At 41.7% G+C, this 19,354-nt stretch overlaps 1 protein-coding gene across 1 annotated transcript in view; it reads right to left on the reverse strand.

The window, feature by feature from the left end:
• LOC112070225 (pre-mRNA-processing factor 17) overlaps positions 1–19,354 on the reverse strand; it is a 51,376-nt gene that overhangs the window by 1,924 nt on the left and 30,098 nt on the right. The window contains exons 11-13 of the mRNA XM_070438883.1: positions 17,661–17,878; positions 4,612–4,688; positions 3,392–3,536 (exon numbers count right to left, since the gene is read on the reverse strand). Of these exons, the coding sequence (XP_070294984.1) occupies positions 3,392–3,536; positions 4,612–4,688; positions 17,661–17,878 (440 nt within the window). The remainder of the gene's footprint in view (positions 1–3,391; positions 3,537–4,611; positions 4,689–17,660; positions 17,879–19,354) is intronic.

A 19,354-nucleotide genomic window follows, 5' to 3' on the forward strand; every position in this document is an offset into this window, starting at 1 on the left:
GTTCTGCTGAAAGGTGAATTTGTCTCTGTTGGAAAGCAGACTGAACCAGGTTTTCCTCTAGGATTTTGCCTGTGCTTAGCTTTATGCCGTTTCTTTTTATCCTAAAAAACTCCCTAGTCCTTGAAGATGACAAGCATACCCATAACTTGATGTAGCCACCTCCATGCTTAAAAATATGAAGAGTGGTACACAGTGATGTGTTAGATTTGCCCCAAACATGATGCTTTGTACTCAGGACAAAGTTAATTTCTTTGCCACATGTTTTGCAATTTTACTTTAGTGCCTTATTGCACAACAGGATGCATATTTTGGAATATTTGTATTATTTTCACTTTGTCATTTAGGTTAGTATTGTGGAGTAATTACAATGTTGTTGATCCCCCCCTCAGTTTTCTCCCATCACAGCCATTAAACTCAAACTATTTTAAAGTCACCATTCGCCTCATGGTGAAATCCCTGAGCTTTTTTCCTCTCTGGCAACTGAGTTAGGAAGGACTCCTGTATCTTTGTAGTGACTGGGTGTATTGATACACCATCTAAAGTGTAATAACGGCACCATGCTCAAAGGGATATGCAATGTCTATTTTTTTACCCATCTACCAATAGGTGCCCTTCTTTATGAGGCATCCCCCTGGTCTTTGTGGTTGAAATTCACTGCTTGACTGAGGGACCTTACAGATAAATTGTACGTGTAGAGTACAGAGATGAGGGAGCCATTCAAAAATCATGCTAAACACTATTATTGCACACAGACTGAGTCCATGCAACTCATGTGACTTGTTAAGCACATTTTTACTCCCGCACTTATTTAGGCTTGCCATTACAAAGGGGTTGAATACTTATTGACTCAAGACATGTCAGCTTTTCATTTTTAATGAATTTGTAAAATTTCTAAAAACATAATTCCACTTTTACATTATGGGGAATTGTGTGACAAAATCTAAATTGTATCAATTTTAAATTCAGGCTGTAACACAACAAAATGTTGAAAAAGTTAAGGTGTGTGAATACTTTCTGAAGGCACTTCAAATGACCAATATTGCAAAGTCAACCCTCCCCGTGTAATTTCTTTTCTTCTGAATACTCTAAAATCTCAGGATATAAACTTTGTGGAAAAACTGTAATAATGTCAATAGGAAAAACAAAAAAAGAATAGCTCATGATCTAAAGCAATAATTTTAAGTGGACCCCCCAAAAATATTATATACTTAGCATGCTTAATAAAGAACAAAAAAACGAAATATATAAAGATAACTTTATCCCATTACTCAACAATATGAAAGCAGATCTAATTAAATGGAACAATCTTCCCATAAATCTTAGTTACAGCTTTGTGAAAAAGTATTTGCCCCCTTTCTAGACATGGGTCCCATTACGCCTGCCGAAAACCAAACACTTCATTCCACAGAAAGAACCTTATACCAACGATCAAGCATGGTGGTGGTAGTGTGATGGGTTTGGGATGCTTTGCTGCCTCAGGACCTGGACGACTTGCCTTAATAGAAGGAACCACGAATTCTGCTCTGTATCAGATAATTCTACAGGAGAATGCCAGGCCATCAGTCCACAGCTGGGTCATGCAGCAAGACAATGATCCAAAACACAATCAAGTCTACATGAAAATGGCTAAAATGCAACATTTGAAGTTTTGGAATGACCTAGTCAAAGTCCAGACCTAATCCCAATTGAGATGTTGTGGCAGGACTTGAAACGAGCAGTTCATGCTTGAAAACCCACAAATGTCTCGACTTAAAGCAGTTCTGTATGGAAGAGTGGGACAAAATTCCTCCACAGCGATGTGACAGACTGATGAACAACTACAGGAAGTGTTTGGTTGGAGTCATTCCAGCTAAAGGTGGCACAACCAATTATTGAGTGTAATGGGGCAAATACTTTTTCACACAGGGGTGTTGCATAACTTTGTTTATGAAATAAGTATGTAATTGTTGTGTTATTTGTTCACTCGGGTTCCCTTTATCTAATATTAGGTTTTGATTGAAGATCTGATAACATTCAGTATCAAAAATATTCAAAAGTCTAGAAAATTTGAATGTGGGCAAATATTTTTTCGCAGCACTGAATAAACCTCTTCAGAATGGCAGGCCTCATAAGTTTTTACATGTATTCTCGGTAACACCAATTACCCCACCGAAGTCATTCTAAAAAAAAATATACTCATAAATGACTTTGTATGGGCAAATAAAACTAATCTCTAAGTCTGAGGGTGGTTTTAACCTTCCATACTTGGAATTGTATCAACTCGCCACCCAAGGCTTTTACTTGAGACATATTGTTAAATGCACTAAAGAGGAACTATGGGTTCATATTGAAGATGCGCATGCTCACCCCGAAAATCTTTTCACGTGTCTATATTCTAAGGATAAATCTAAGAACATTAACAACTTCTTAGTTAAGAACACTATAACAATATGGAAGAAAATCTAAGGGATTCTACAAGAACAAATATCACTCCCCAAAAACACACCCCTATGGAACAATCCATGGGTAGCTTTTCCGAATTCACCAATAAATTGGTCCACATGGAAAACTAAAGTAATAAAAAACGGAATTGACTTGGTAATAGAAAATATAATTTCCATGACAGAATTAAAAAGCGATTTACCAATTTAGATATTTTCAAATACATGCAACTTAAGTTTCATATCATGAAATGTATATTTGAAATCTTCTTTGACATCAGAGCAATGTTGAGGGAAGTTGGCTGTCAGAAGTTTTACAATTTAAGATGACTTTTAATCCATCTATCTGCATATTTCAAGACATGGCATATGAGGGTACAGATACCCAATGGGTTGGACCATACTTTTCTCATCAATCAGTTTTCAAAAACTTCTACTTAAAAACTGGAAATCAAATGATCCTCTATCGTTAAGACAGTGGATGAATCAAAGGCATTATTATTTAAATATTGAACAAATTTGGGCTAGAGAGAGAAATAGAATAGCACAATTTGAGGCCATATGACATAGTGTTACATGCACTGGAAACGCCCAAGGTATGAAGAATGAGAGGGAATGTTGGAGTGAGAAACGTAACAGGTATGAAGAATGAGAGGGAATGTTGGAGTGAGAAACGTAACAGGTATGAAAGAATGAGAGGGAATGTTGGAGTGAGAAATGTAACAGGTATGAAGAATGAGAGGGAATGTTGGAGTGAGAAACGTAACAGGTATGGATGTGGTGGAAACGTGAGTTTGAGCAGGTGTGATGTCATTGATGTTTGTTGGAATTTGTGTGCGTCTATCTATTGCATTCTGTCTATGTATGGTTTCTGTGGTCATTTTTAAAAATGAATAATAAAAAACACCTTGTTTCCGTTGCAAACCATTTTGCTACCGTTTGTACTAATGTATAGGATGGATTTGTCTTACCTCATGTCTGGGGAGAAGTCCACCTGGCAGGCGTAGCCAGCCACCATGTGGCCCTTGAAGATCTTCTTCTTGTTCAGACGGAAACGGTTCTGGGCTCCAAAGATCAGGATCTGATTGTCCATGGACTGGCAGGCCAGCCACTTACCTACAATAGGAGAAAATACAATATATATATTTTTTTTAAAGTAATTTATTTTTGTTATTTTGAGTTCTGAGTTTTAGTTAGAGCATGCTGATGTTAGGGGTTGACCCCCCAGGTCAGGACTTCTCCAGTGAGCAGTGGGCCTGGACCAAGTTATTTCAAAACAACATTTTTCTGATCAACCTTTTTCACAATGTGAAAAGCAGCCAATGCATCATCAAGGGGCTCAGGATAAAACTAGAAATAAATTCAAAAAATGTCTCGTAAAACAGATTGAGCGTGTGAAACAAGACGGGTTGGTTGAGCTAAACGGAAAGCTAGGTATTATGGTCTGTGTTATTCTGTCCCGTCTCATTCAGGACCGTAGGAGTGGACCACCCCAGTAGACATTAGCAGCTCTTCTCTGTAACCGCCTGAGAGAGAAAGTCGAAGCCAATCACTTTGGAAAGAATGAAAATACTTTTGATGACCGAATGCTGACTTGGGTTACGTCCCAAGTGGCACCCTTTCCTCTATATATAGTGCACTACTTTGGGCCCTGTTCAATAGGGTGCAATTTGATGTCAGCTTCACAGACATTCTGTTAGCTAGCAAGTCTCCTGTCTCTCTACGCAGACACTAGGACTCAGTAACAGTGTGTGCTCCACTGTGTGTGTGCATGTGTGTCCTCCCTGTCCGAGTGCCTCCCAAACAAACCCCCAAAGGGATGCCATTATCTCAAAATGCCAACCGCTGTAGGTGGACGAGAAACGGATAAATACAACTGGGCTCTCTTTTGTTAAACTGGAGCGAAAATAAGGAGTGGAGCGGAAGAAAGGCTCCATACGCAGCAGTCCCAGCTAGGGCTGCAGTGTGGCTACCCTTTAGGAGTGGAGCTGTGGGGGACAGAGTGGAGTGGGCTGCTCTCCCAGTGAGAGTTCATCTGTTATTTAGACTAATGACAAACAATCCATGTCAGGACAAATATATGAATACAGCTCAGAGGGAGATATGGGGGAGATGGAGGGGAAGGGTATGAAGGAGGGGAATGAGTCAAATAAAAAGCTGTGTGTGTGTGTGTGTGTGCGCATCCACTCACCATTGGGTGAAAGCGTTACAGCAGGCATAGAGTGCATACTGGGCTCTGCGATGTATTTGAAGTCCACGGGAATGTCCCTGTAAAACACAAACGCAGCACGGTCACAAAACGGTTAGAGTACGGTCAGAGTACGGTCGAGAATAGTCCACAGGTCAGCCATGACACTACTGGCATCGGTATTGCCAACTAGCATTAATGCTCTCACGTTGGAAACATTGAAAGTCATGCAATGCAGCTGGCGCTTTGAAAGACGTGATTCTAGCTGAGGATCAAAGCTATACTGTTGACCAAACAGTTAAGATCCAGACACTGTTGGCATTACAGATACAGTGCCTTCAGAAAGTATTCACACCGCCAGACTTTTTCCACATTGTGTTACAGCCTGAATTTCAAATGGGTTAAATGTAGACATTTTTGTCACCGATCTACACACAACACCCAATAATGTCAAAGTGGAATAGTGTTTAGAAATTAATTACAAATGAAACACTGAAATGTCTTGCGTCAGTAAGTATTACAGCCCTTTGTTAGACAGCCATTTTCTAAATAAGTTCAGGAGTAAAAATGTGCTTAACACGTCACATAAATAAGTTGCATGGGCTCACACTGTGTGCAATAAGTGTTAAACATGATTTTTGAATGACATCTCTGTACCCCACACATACAATTGTCTGTAAGATCCCGCAGGCAAACATTGAATGTCAAACACAGATTCAACCACAAAGACCAGGAAGGTTGTCCAATGCCTCGCAAAGAAGGGCACCTATTGGTAGATGGGTAAAACAAAAGTAGACATTGAATATCTCTTTGAGCATGGTGGTTATTAATTACACTTTGGATGGTGTATCAATACACCCAGTCACAAAAAAAAACACAGGTGTCCTTCCTAACTCAGTTTCCGGAGAGGAAGGAAACCGCACAGGGATTTCACCAGGAGGCCAATGGTGACTTTAAAACTGAGGATGGATCAACATTGTAGTTACTCCACTAACCTAAATGACAGATGTGAAAAGCAAGCCTGTACAGAATAAAAATATTCCAAAACATGGAATATTTTTGTTTGCAAAAAGGCACTAAAGTAAGAAATTAACTTTGTTTTTTTGGGATGAAAAGAAACAGAACAGAGATAAGTACATGCAAAAACCTAGAGGTAAACCTGGTTCAGTTCACTTTCCACCAGACACTGGAAGATGAATTCACCTTTCAGCAGGACAATAACCTAAAAGGCCAAACATATACTGGAGTTGCTTACCAAGACGACGTTGAATGTTCCTGAGTGGCCTAGTTACAGTTGACTAGATTTTAAAGTCAAGGGGTCTGAATACTTTCTGAAGGCACAGTATATGTAAATGGTATGGTATGAATTTCCATACCATGTTTGCTTAAACACTGTGCCAAGAGCATCCAATTAAATCCACTCTCTCCCTTTCTGCTCTCCCTCTCTACGTTCTCTTTTTCCCCTCTCCCTACTTTCTCAACCCTGCCCTCTCTGAGTTTGAGAGTGAAATGGAGGTCAATCATGCATTTTGTTCTAGGGTCTTCATGGCGTCATCCAACTCCATGGTCTTCTCACACACACTGTCGTGAACAGAGCAGCTGGCAGATCTAACAGGATGAGTGTCCGTGACAGAGACACCAGCGACCGGCTGCAGATTGTGTATGAATGTGAATAATGTTGTTGTGTTGAGGGTGTGTTGAACACATAAGAGTTGATCCTCCTCGCTCTCAGTGGGAGGCTATCTATCTGGACTGAGGCCATCTTTCCCTCCTCTCTTCCTTTCTCAGATAGCACACAGCTGGACTGGTTTAGAGCCACGGCGCTACACAGCTCTATCCCATAAACACCAGCTAGACTTCTACCTAACCAGGGCCAGAAGGAAAAGGACACCCTAAACCAGAGTGAATTATAAGAAACAACTAACTTACAATGCATGAAGCATTAGTCAACTACTGTACCTGAAGACAGTTGTAGGATTAAACACACACACACACACACACGCCCACCAAAAGGGCCCCCCGAGCAAGCCCTGCCTGATGTCCACAGCAGAGCAGAGTCAGGCCAAACTAACTCTCTAAACACAAACAAAATGCATCAAATCTCCCCTCAGAAGTCTAAAAATAACTCAACGTGTCTGCACGGCTGGGAAAGAGAGAACAAAGCAGATAGTTGGAGTGGACTGCTGTTCTTTCCTCCCAGTATGTTAATGAAGCCCGTAATGAAGCTGCAGTTGTTTCTGAATACCTTTACCAGTCAGTCCTAATTCACCAGGCCTGGGTCGTATTCATTTACGCATCAAACATAAGAAAACGGGTTGAAATAGGAAGGGACTATGTGGATTTGTCCAATGAGTCCTGCTCATTTGCCATTGCAAAATGTTTTGCTACAGTGTGCACTAATGAAATTGTGCCTGGTTTTTATCTTACCCTCACCAGTGTCTTGTCTAATGGATCCATAAGGGGGTGCAGAGCCTGTAGCCACCAGAGGAAGGTTAGCACTAACTCTCTTGTGCGTGCGCGCGCGCGCACGTGTACAGTGAGGTACACTGTATTGATTCTAAACCGTACCCAGCACAGCCCATACACCCAGTCTCTACATCCCCAACTAATATACCTCAGCTACTGACAGCCAGCCACCTAGAGAGCTCTTCACTCGGTGTGTGTGTGCGCACAAAAAGTACACAAAGGAGTGTTTGTGCTGTGTTTGTGTGTGACTAACAAGGAGTCCGTCTGTAGTTCCAAATCCCTCAGTTTACCCTCCCTCTCCATCTCTGTGTCAGTGATGTGACTTCATGTTTATTTCTGCCTAATTCAGCTGAGATTGGTGGTTGAGCTCTCCCTAATCCTACCATCTGAGCTGTCACAGGGGGAGAGGGGGGGAGGACAGTAAAGCCTCTCATTGGCCCAGCGTCTTCTCTCCACCATAACAAACCCGTCTAGCTCCCACATTACACTCCTAAAGCCCCTGGGAGGACTCCTAATGAGTGTGCAATCCACTCAAATACTCAACATTCTCAAAGCCAAAAGAGTGTCCTAGTTCTCCTCTACCCTAACTAGTGTTGTACAGTATTCCGAAACTTCTGTACTTTTTATACCCCCAAAAAACAGTTTGGTACCAGAACTTTGGTTATGTTCGATAGTTCTGTCAAAAGTGTCTCACATGATAGAGAGGATCAACTCCGTCTATCAGCGCAGCCACTTCATAGCCCTAAGAGCAAAATGCATTCCCTGCGTCACTTACACTGGAAATCCATTGAGCACGTTGGGAAGATTAAACAACGGAGCCCCATTCATTTTCAATGTGAGCACGGGCGAGTTGGGGAAAGCTGAACTTTTGTCGCGTACACCATGGCATCGAGTTGCTATTGACCAATCGATGCTCACTACAGTTTCCAGCCCCAACTGGATTGGCTGTTGATACCTAGCACTATATAGGCTGCTTGCTAACACCAACATAAGGGCGAAGCAAGTGCGGATATCAAAATGTACGCATTAAAACGATCTCGGCCATCACTCATTCATTGCTAGAGCTGTCTGGGCAGCATTGTTAGCTCTCCACTCATGCGAACAATCATGCTTCATAGCGCGACGCATGTTGAATGCGGAACGAGGGAGAGCTACTCGTTTCATTTGGGTCCCGCAACACGGTTAGCCTAAGTTGCTGGGACACTGCCAAACCCTAAAAGTCTGAAGAGCTGCTGCTTGGCGAAGCAGCCTGCCTAACTGCTAGCTATCATGCTAGCCAGATTTCCTTGACAGTTTGAACACAGCCCACGTTGCATTTAGCCCTTGTAGTTGGGACTGCAGATAGTCCCTGGCTTGTGGCTGTTTAAATCCCTGCTGTTTGTTGCTGTTTTCATTGGCCCTATGTGCTGTGCTGGCTGGAATCAACAAAAAGATGCCTACAAGCTATTGTTACAGCAACAGGAAAATGGCTTAAAGAGCTTTGTCAAAATACTGGTGGACTCAACTAACAAAAGATTGGACGATCTGATCAGAGGTCCAAGACCTAAAGAACAGTTTGCAGTTCTCCCAGGGAGAGGTGGATGTCCTGAAAGAGACGTGCAGCAAGATGATAACAAACTAAGTCCACGGGAGATGACATCAGCACTGTCTGTGAATCATTATTACAGATGACTGGAAAAATGACCAGTGCAAGGTTCCCCAACTGGCGGCCATTCAGCCCACGGATGATATTATTTGGTCCCCAAAGTTCTCTGAGAAAAAAACTGTTATATATTTTTTTATAGTTGGCTATAAGACTGTAAAAACACCAGCAAATCAGCTCCAAGTGATTTTAATTTTGGAAATCTGTTCCAAAGTATTCCCGCGTATAAAGGAGAGATATATGTGATCATATACAAATGTAAGCAAGATTTGAAATGATTATGTTTTAGTCAAACGTTATCTGTTTGGGCTTCTTAGGATCAATTTGGAATCTACCAGTGGAGGCTGCTCAGGAGAGGACGGCTCACAATAATGGCTGGAACAGAGCGAATGAAAAGGCATCAAACACATAGTATTTGATACTATTCCACCTGTTCCGCTCCAGCCATTACCACGAGCCTGCCTGTTCTCCCCAATGAATTAAGGTGCCACCAACCTCCTGTGCAGTCTACAAATTATTTGTAATTATTTTCTGGCCCCCTGGTCATTCCCTCAAGAAGAAAAAAATAATCCCGCCGGCTGAATCTAGTTGATGATCCCTGATCTAGAGGGATAATCCAGGAGGAATAACATTGTCGTGGATGGCATTCCAGAGTCTCCTCATGAGACCTGGACAGAGTCTGAGGAGAAAGTGAGAAAAATGATCAGCGAAAAGCTGCAGATGGATCATTGAGATGGAGCGCACTCACAGGACTGGAAAACATGTAACCAGCCCAGGTGGCAGACCCAGGCTGACAGTGGTTAAGTTTAAGGTTCAAGGACAAGATGGCTGTTCTGGAGACAGCCAAGAACTTGAGCAACCAACACCTTCCTCAACGAGGACTTCGCTGAAGCTGTGCGCAAGAGGTGGAAAGAACTTATCCCAGCTATGAAAGCTGCCAGAGAGCGTGGGGGCATTGTTTACCTCCGCTATGACAAGCCTCCGTTACGACAAGCTCATTTGCCCACCCTCCCTCCCAAAAGCCTGGGAGGAGTGAAAGAGCCAAGATTCCAGGTCAGTAGCTTCAGACCAACATCACACACATAAACCAACTGACACTCACTGCCTGATATAAACAATATTTTTTATTTTACTTATTTTTTTCTACATATTATGTCTGTCTCCGATAAGCTACCCGGGAAAGGGCTAAGAATAGCCCATATTAATATATCCTGAGTATAACGAACATTAGGAACACCTTCCTAATATTGAGTTGCACCCCCCTTTGCCCCCAGAAAAGCCTCAATTCATCGGGGCATGACTCTACAAGGTGTTGAAAGCGTTCCACAGGGATGCTGGCCCATGTTGACGCCAATGCTTCCCACAGTTTTGTCAAGTTGACTGAATGTCCTTTGGCCAGTGGACCATTCTTGATACACACGGGAAACTGTTAAGCATGAAAAACCCAACAGTGTTGGAGTTCTTGACACAAACCGGTGCGCCTGCCACCTAATACCATACCCCTTCAAGGGCACTTAAATCTTTTGTCTTGGCCATTCACCCTCTGAATAGCAAAGCATGTCTCAATTGTCTCAAGACTTAAAAATCCTTCTTTAACTCCTTCCCTTCATCTACGTGGATTTAACAAGTGACATCAATAAGGGATCATAGCTTTCACCTGGTCGGTCTCATGGAAAGAGCAGGAGTCCTTAATGTTTTGTACACTCAGTGTATTTAGCCTTAGAAATAAGGTTAATTAAATCAATAACTTGCCAACATCAGATAACATTCATATACAGCCCATCTCTGAAACTCACTTTGATAATTCAGCAGTAGCAATAATAATGATTCAGTAGTAGCAATACAAGGATATAACATCTACACAAAAGACAGGAATGCCTATGGGGGAGGTGTTACTGTATATGTTCAGAGCCATATTCCTGTAAAGCTTAGAGAGGATCTCATGTTAAGTGTTGTTGAAGTGTTATGGTTGCAAGTTCACCTGCCTCATCTAAAGCCTCTTCTAATGGGGATCTGCTATAGGCTACCAAGTGCTAACAGTCAGTATTTATATCATGTCTGTGACATCCACTTGTATTGATTATATCTTCACTAATGCTGCAGAGCTTTGCTCAAAGTAATATCAGTTCCCATTGGTTGTAGTGACCATAACACTGTGGCAATAAGAAGGAAAGCCAAAGTGCCAAAGGTTGGGCCTAAAGTAATTTATTAGAGATTATACAAAAAATGCTCAGGACTCTTTTGTTGAAGAAAGTAACGCGTAAAAAAAAGTAATGCGGTCTGATGTGTATGAGGCAGCACTGGAAGTATTTGTATAATTATTCATGCCATCTGTTGACAAGTATGCACCTGTTAAGAAATTAACTGTGAGAACTGTTAGAACCCCTGGATTGATGAAGAATTGAAACATTTTATGGCTCAAAGAAATTATGCAAAAGAGATGGCAAACAAGTCAGGCCACTCAGCTGATTGGTTGACATACTATAAATTGAGACATTTTATGACTAAACTTAAAAATAATAAATTATATTACCAAACCAAGATAAACGACAAAACACAACGGGAAAAGACTTGGACTCTTATGGGTTACGGTACTCAAGTCCTGTCTAAACCAGGGGGAGGGGCTCTACTAAGCTATATGGAACTATTTTAAGGTCATAATCAAGGATCATTTAGCTATTTGGGAAGCATTTTAAGACCCTTGGCATATCAAATAATATAAAAATAATATTTGATGAAAAAATGGCCTTTACTGCTATTTCCCCATACAAACACATTGCATAACAGATTCACTACATAGTCCCCACCAAAAAATCTAAAGGAAGTTTGTTCTGAAGTGTCTGTCCTATATCTGAGAGATAAGAAAGATCAGTGAAATGACAACATTGAACAGTGAACATATATTTTTGTATAAAAGGTCTAATAATGAAAGAGATCAGTTTTGAATTTGTTCATTAGTGTGGGAGAGATGGAAAAACTTTTGTTATCCATCAATAATGATAACCCACCAGATATAGACAACCTTAATAGGAAACTATTGAGAATGGTAGCAGACTGTATTGCCACCCCTATTTGCTATATATTTAACAAAAGCCTAAAGGAGTGTGTCCACAGGCATGGAAGGAAGCTCAAGTAATTCCACTGCCTAAAAATAGTAAAGCCCTCTCTGCTGGCTCTATGAGCAGCCCAATCAGTTAGCTGCCTGTTCTTAGTAAAAACGATGGAGAAATGAATTTGACCAAATATAATGCTATTGTGCAGAGAACAAGTTAACTACTGACGTTCACCATGCACATAGAGAAGGGCACTCAGCACTGACTTCGATGACAAATTATTGGTTAAATGAAATGGATAAGATGATAGTTGGAGCTGTATTGTTAGATTTCAGTGCAGCCTTTGATGTCATTGATCATAAATTGTTATTGGAGAAACTCACTTGCTATGGCTTTACATCACCTGCCATCAATCACATGGTGGGAAAGTTATTTATCCAATAAAACCTAGTGTTCTTCAACAGAAGCTTCTTGAACATCAGATGCAGTGCCTTCAGAAAGTATTCACACTCCTTGACTTTTTCTACATTTTGTTGCATTACAAAGTGGGATTAAAATGTATCTAATTGTATTTTTTTTGTCAACAATCTACACAAAATACTCTAACATCAAAGTGGAGGAAAAATGTAAACTTTTTTCTTCAAATTGAAAATAAAACACTAACATATCTTGATTAGATAAGTATTCAACCCCCAACTTTTGGGAGCAATTACAGCTGTGAGTCTTTCTGGGTAAGTCTAAGAGCTTTGCACATTTGGATAGTACAATATATGCCCATTATTCTATTTAAAATGATTCAAGCTCTGTCAAGTTGATTGTTGATCACTGCTAGACAGCCATATATTTTCAAGACGATTTAAGTCAAAACTGAAACTAGGCCACTCAGGAACATGTATATTTAGCCTTGCTATTTAGGTGATTGTCCTGCTGAAAGGTGTTGGAAAGCAGACAACCAAGTTTTCCTCTAGGATTTTGCCTGAGCTTAGCTCTATTATGTATTTTATTTTATACATTATACATTTTTCTGTTTATCCTAGTCTCGTGTGGCTCACTTGGTAGTGCATGGCACTTGCAATGCCAGGGTTGTGGGTTCGATTCCCACAGGGGACCAGTATGAAAATGTATGCACTCGCTGGATAAGAGCGACTGCTAAATGACTACAGTGTAAAATGTAAATCCCCAAAAAACTCCCTAGCCCTTGCCAATGACAAGCATATCCATAACATGATGCAGTCACCACCATCCTTGAAAATATGAAGAGTGGTACTCAATGATGTGTTGTGATCGATTTGAACCAAACATAATGCTTTGTATTCAGGACAAAAATATATTTTCTTTGCCACATTGCAACAGCATGATTTAAGACTAACACATTTTACATTTTAGTCATTTAGCAGACGCAATTGGGGTTAAGTGCTTTGCTCAAGGGAACATTGACATATTTTTTACCTAGTCGGCTCAGAGATTCGAACCAGCAACCTTTTGGTTACTAGCCCAAACGCGTGGCAACCTACCGCATTTTAAACATTGTGTGTTTGAGCTACAGACGTCTGGGTTGAACCATTGGATTAATCTATTTCTTCTGCATCCACTAGTCTGTGTGATTAACGGAGGCTGAGCTAAAGAGGTGTTAGTGAGACGGATTCAGAAGGGCCGGGGTCTTTTTTACATAAACATCTGTAGAGCTACAAATGATTGAAAGCTATCTATGAAAAGCTGAGACTCTCACAAACACGCACAGGTAACATGTTTTGCTCTATGACCCTCACAAGCTACACAAGAGTCGTTAGAAGGGTTTTATATTATTGACATTTGTCAATAAAACTGTTTATGTCAAATAGTATTGTGTTCTACTTGTAGCCCTGGTTGTCCTGAAAAGAACACGGTAAACTACTTCACTGTGAGGCTAAATATAAGGGCTGGAAATGCAGATAAATTATAGTCGGATAAATGAAAAGCCCATTTTTGCTGAGGGCTTGGGACTGATAGGGTTAACACACTTGAATAATGCAACATGGCATGTAGAAATATTGAAACTGTTCCTTACTGTTTGCAAAACAACATCCAGACAGGCTAGAACACTTTTACAATGCAAGACAATACCGGTAGCTTCCAGCTTTAATTGTAGGCTAACTTTCCTTGCCAGCTTACAGCTGAAGCAAACATCAATTCACTACCCTATTACTTTGTGATAATATGCTAACTATAACGCAAAAAATGCTGATTTCAAAGCTGATTGTCACCCAAAACTTTATTAATTCACTTAGTCTCCCTCGCCACCAAAAACAAATTCACTTCTTTGTCTCCCTCGCCTCCAGTCTGGTTTCCACTAGATTCCATAACCAGTCAGATTACAGCGCCATGTTCTGCCTCAGTGAATGACGTCATTACTTTCTTAGAGACAGCACACAACTTTATAAAATAAGAGATTGCTTCTTCTATGCAAATGTTGTTAATCAGTACAATAAAATAATCCTAGCAGTTGCCAGTAAAATAAGTCCAAAATGGGAGGGATTGATTGTCATCTGTAGCCCCATGAAACCAACTAAAACAAGCTCAATAACTCAATGCATGCACACACCCCTATTGAATAATATGCATTCACCTGTATAGTGAATAGACCTACACATTGTTTATCATAAAGATTCACCATTCAAATAAATTATTACCATTGTTGTTTTGTAGTTAGATTGTTTTTACCAAAGTCAAATTGCTTGTATGATGGTATAATTAATTATTGCATACATGGCGGTCTCAAAAGAAATGTAAATACACATTTTCAAATGTAATGACATTGAACTCAAAAGATGGCCAACGACTGAACAGAGCAGCAGCTGAGTTTATATGTCTGGATCCAGGGAACAGAGCAGTAGCTGAGTTTATATGTCTGGATCCAGAGAACAGAGCAGTAGCTGAGTTTATATGTCTGGATCCAGGGACAGAGCAGTAGCTGAGTTTATATGTCTGGATCCAGGAACAGAGCAGTAGCTGAGTTTATATGTCTGGATCCAGTGAACAGAGCAGTAGCTGAGTTTATATATGTCTGGATCCAGTGAACAGAGCAGTAGCTGAGTTTATATGTCTGGATCCAGAGAACAGAGCAGTAGCTGAGTTTATATGTCTGGATCCAGTGAACACAGCAGTAGCTGAGTTTATATGTCTGGATCCAGTGAACAGAGCAGTAGCTGAGTTTATATGTCTGAGCCAGTGAACAGAGCAGTAGCTGAGTTTATATGTCTGGATCCAGTGAACAAAGCAGTAGCTGAGTTTATATGTCTGGATCCAGGAACAGAGCAGTAGCTGAGTTTATATGTCTGGATCCAGAGAACAGAGCAGTAGCTGAGTTTATATGTCTGGATCCAGTGAACAGAACAGTAGCTGAGTTTATATGTCTGGATCCAGAGAACAGAGCAGTAGCTGAGTTTATTGTCTGGATCCAGTGAACACAGCAGTAGCTGAGTTTATATGTCTGATCCAGTGAACACAGCAGTAGCTGAGTTTATATGTCTGGATCCAGAGAACAGAGCAGTAGCTGAGTTATATGTCTGGATCCAGTGAACAGAACAGTAGCTGAGTTTATATGTCTGGATCCAGTGAACAGAGCCAGTAGCTGAGTTTATATGTCTGGATCCAGGAAACAGAGCAGTAGCTGAGTTTATATGTCTGGATCCAGTGAACAGAGCAGTAGCTGAGTTTATATGTCTGGATCCAGTGAACAGAGCAGTAGCTGAGTTTATATGTCTGGATCAGAGAACAGAGCAGTAGCTGAGTTTATATGTCTGGATCCAGTGAACAGAGCAGTAGCTGAGTTTATATGTCTGGATCCAGTGAACAGCAGCAGTAGCTGAGTTTATATGTCTGGATCCAGTAACAGAGCAGTAGCTGAGTTTATATGTCTGGATCCAGTGAACAGAGCAGTAGCTGAGTTATATGTCTGGATCCAGTAACAGAGCAGTAGCTGAGTTTATATGTCCCGGATCAGGAACAGAGCAGTAGCTGAGTTTATATGTCTGATCAGGGAACAGAGCAGTAGCTGAGTTTTACTAAGTCTGAGTCCCAGAACAGAGCAGTAGCTGATGTTTATTGTCTGGATCCAGTGAACAGCAGTAGCTGAGTTTATATGTCTGGATCCAGGGAACAGAGCAGTATGACTGAGTTTATCATGTCTGGATACCAGTGAACACAGCAGTACTGAGTTTATATGTCTGGATCGCGAGAACAGAGCACGTACGGAGTTATATATTCTGGACAACAGGAACAGAAGGCAGCTAGCTAGAGTTATATATGTCTGGAGTCCAGGGAACAGAGCAGTAGCTGAGTTTATATGTCTGGATCCAGAGAACAGAGCAGTAGCTGATTTTACTGTCTGGATCCAGTGAACACAGCAGTAGCTGAGTTTATATGTCTGGATCCAGGGAACAGAGCAGTAGCTGAGTTTATATGTCTGGATCCAGTGACACAGCAGTAGCTGAGTTTATCTGTCTGGATCCAGTGGAACACAGCAGTACTGAGTTTATATGTCTGATCCAGGAACAGAGCAGAGCTGAGTTTATATGTCTGGATCCAATGAACAGAAGCAGTAGCTGAGTTTATATGTCTGGATCCAGGGAACAGAAGCAGTAGCTGAGTTTATATGTCTGCATCCAGGGAACAGAGCAGTAGCTGAGTTTATATGTCTGGATCCAGTGAACACAGCAGTAGCTGAGTTTATATGTCCGGATCCAGTGCCATTCTGGGACTTTGGCTAATAGGCCTTTGTTTTTGATGTGGTATCATTTTGGTATCGAGTCTCGTGATACTAAACCTGGCATTGATGTAAAAATTCTGGTATTGTGACAACACTAACAAGCACATTCTATCGTAAAAGCTAACAAGTACAGTGTCTCTAATAAAGTGTAAAAACCGCAACAGAGACCTAACTGATGGAGGTGCATTTAACCCCTTCACTCACATATAGCCATATTAGGCATACTAGCAAGAATGCATAACGCTCCCTTCTCACCGACCAAGCCCACTCCCTCTCCAGACTACACTACTAAAGCCACAGCTGGCATCCCTGGCACCCACTCCTTACCAGTCAATCCTACTGCTTCAACACACACCAACCGGATATTACAGAAAGGAACACAAATGATGGGAAAAGGAGGGAATTTCATTTAATATGTGTTCTTCTAATAAAACAGTCCCTCGAAGAATCCCTGTGAAACTTCTGTCCTTAGTCACTGGGTCTTAAATATTTAGCAAGTTAGCGAGGTAAACAACAGCATTTGTTAATCGCCATGGGAACCAAACTAATTTGCAAGTCATTCTCGCAGGGCTTGGTGATTGAAAATACTTATTTTTCCTAACAAAATAATCTAGCTAAACAAGTCATAAGCGAATAAATAAATATGACAGAGGAATAAGAGCTGGTAGGGAAGACCCTGAAATGACAAGCTAGAAGACGAGAGGCTTTACATCGAAATCAACGGTACTCAAACTTCCCATGACCTGCCCACCCCAACCCAGCACCCCAACCCAGCACCCCAACCCAGCACCCCAACCCAGCACCCCAACCCAGCACCCCAACCCAGCACCCCAACCCAGCACCCCAACCCAGTCAAACAAACACATTCCTCCACCTCTCATTTGCACTTCATCACTTGTTAAACACTCTTTGGCAATGAGTTCAGTTTGCAGAGGTATCTAGAAGACTGTCAGGACAAGCTGTTGGCTCTAATGTACATGCCAGAGATACAGTATATTATGGAAATGAAGCATAATACCAGGAGTGATGCTTGATGCTACTCACCAACAATGTTGTTGAATCCTCCTCATTTCATAACTGTGCTGATTCAGCGCAACACAGTGGTAGGGTGAAGGTAAAAAGCTCAGCAGTCTCTGTCACTCACCACTCCCACACGCGGAGGGACTTGTCATCTGACGTGCTGACGAAACGGCGGTTCTCATCCACGAACGTGATGGTGTTGACCGCGCCCAGGTGCCGGTCATACTCCTGAACCACCTCCCCTGTCCTCGCGTCCCACTGGGAGAGAGGGGGGGTGAGAGAGAGAGAAAATAAGGAAATTAATACAAATTGAAACAGGTTACACACACACAGGTAGATTAGCTATGGGAATAATAATTACACAACACACACTCCTGTCACAGACAAACACTAGAACACACACAACAAAATGTACAGTGTAATGTATGCAATGTAATTAGGGGGCAGACAATTGCCCGTTTACAGACTCATTCATTTATTCCAGGAGCAGTTTTTAATTGCTTTTCCAGAGAAGGGACTGGTCTCAGTGGGTTGTTGTCTTTCACAGATCCCTCTTTCTGTCTTTCTCTGCCCTGTCCTCGCTCTCTACATTTCACTGGAGCACACGGAGCATGAAATACACTCCTGTCTCATATTGATAAAGAGAGAGACTGCCAGAAGCTAGAAAGTGTGTGTAGATGTTGTGTTCTACCATATAGGACCATGGAGGGTCCTGCTCCGCCAGGAGAATAGAAATGTGTTGTGTAATGTTGGTTCTACCATAAGGACCATGGAGGGTCTCTGCTCCGCCAGGAGATAGAAATGTGTTTGTGTAGATGTTGGTTCTACATAAGGACCATGGAGGGTCTCTGTCCCCAGGAGAATAGAAATGTGTGTGATGATGTTGGTTCTACACCATAAAGGACCATGGAGGGTTCTGCTCCCAGGAAATAGAAATGTGTTGTGTAGCTGTTGTTTCTACATAAGGACATGGAGGGTCCTCTGCTCCCCCAGGAGATAGAATGTGTGTTGTGTGATGGTCAGTTGGAGGCTGCTAAGGGAGGACGGCTTTATCAAAATGGCTGGAATGGAGTCAGTGGAAAGCACAAATGTGATGTGTTTGATACCATTTCATTGACTCCATTCCAACATTATTATGAGCCGTCCTCCCTTTAGCAGCCTCCACTTGTATATGTGGTTCTACCACAAGGAGCAGGGAGGGTCTCATCCCCCAGCAGAGGGCAGTACAGAAACTAATCCTCTACTTTGTTGCTCTGCAGGACCACTGACTTGTCATATCACTCTTGTTTACTAGTCACTGAGCTGTAGGGTTAGGCCCATTCCAATTACATGTAGTCAACTTGTATTGACCTATTGTAATGAGGATTCTTGATATCGTCAATTGCATTGACGGAGTTGGATTCGACAAATCTGATTGGATTGACAGAATGGCACACCGGCAAGTTATGCTGGCTGCTGGTGGTGGTCCTGCCTCAAGAGATTCTATTCTATGAATGTCATTCTATGGTTTCTGTACTATAATGAAGACATTGTGTGTTGGAGACAGTCAGTGTGGGTTGTTCTGAAACATGTAAACTCTCCCTCCACAGGCCAGTGCATTTCCCGCTTCAAAACCGGAAGGTGCCGTACTGCGTCAGTTCAAACCAGATGAGGAAAGCAGAACCTTTTCGTGGCTGCGCATGTCTGATAAGAAGATGTCTCAGTACTTTCATTACACACACACACGCCACACCACACACACACACAGCACACACACACACAGCCACACACAACCACACACCACACACCACACACAACCACACACCCTAGAGGCTGATC

Source organism: Salvelinus sp. IW2-2015, unplaced genomic scaffold (genome assembly GCF_002910315.2).
Source record: "Salvelinus sp. IW2-2015 unplaced genomic scaffold, ASM291031v2 Un_scaffold1264, whole genome shotgun sequence".
Lineage (NCBI taxonomy): Eukaryota > Metazoa > Chordata > Actinopteri > Salmoniformes > Salmonidae > Salvelinus > Salvelinus sp. IW2-2015.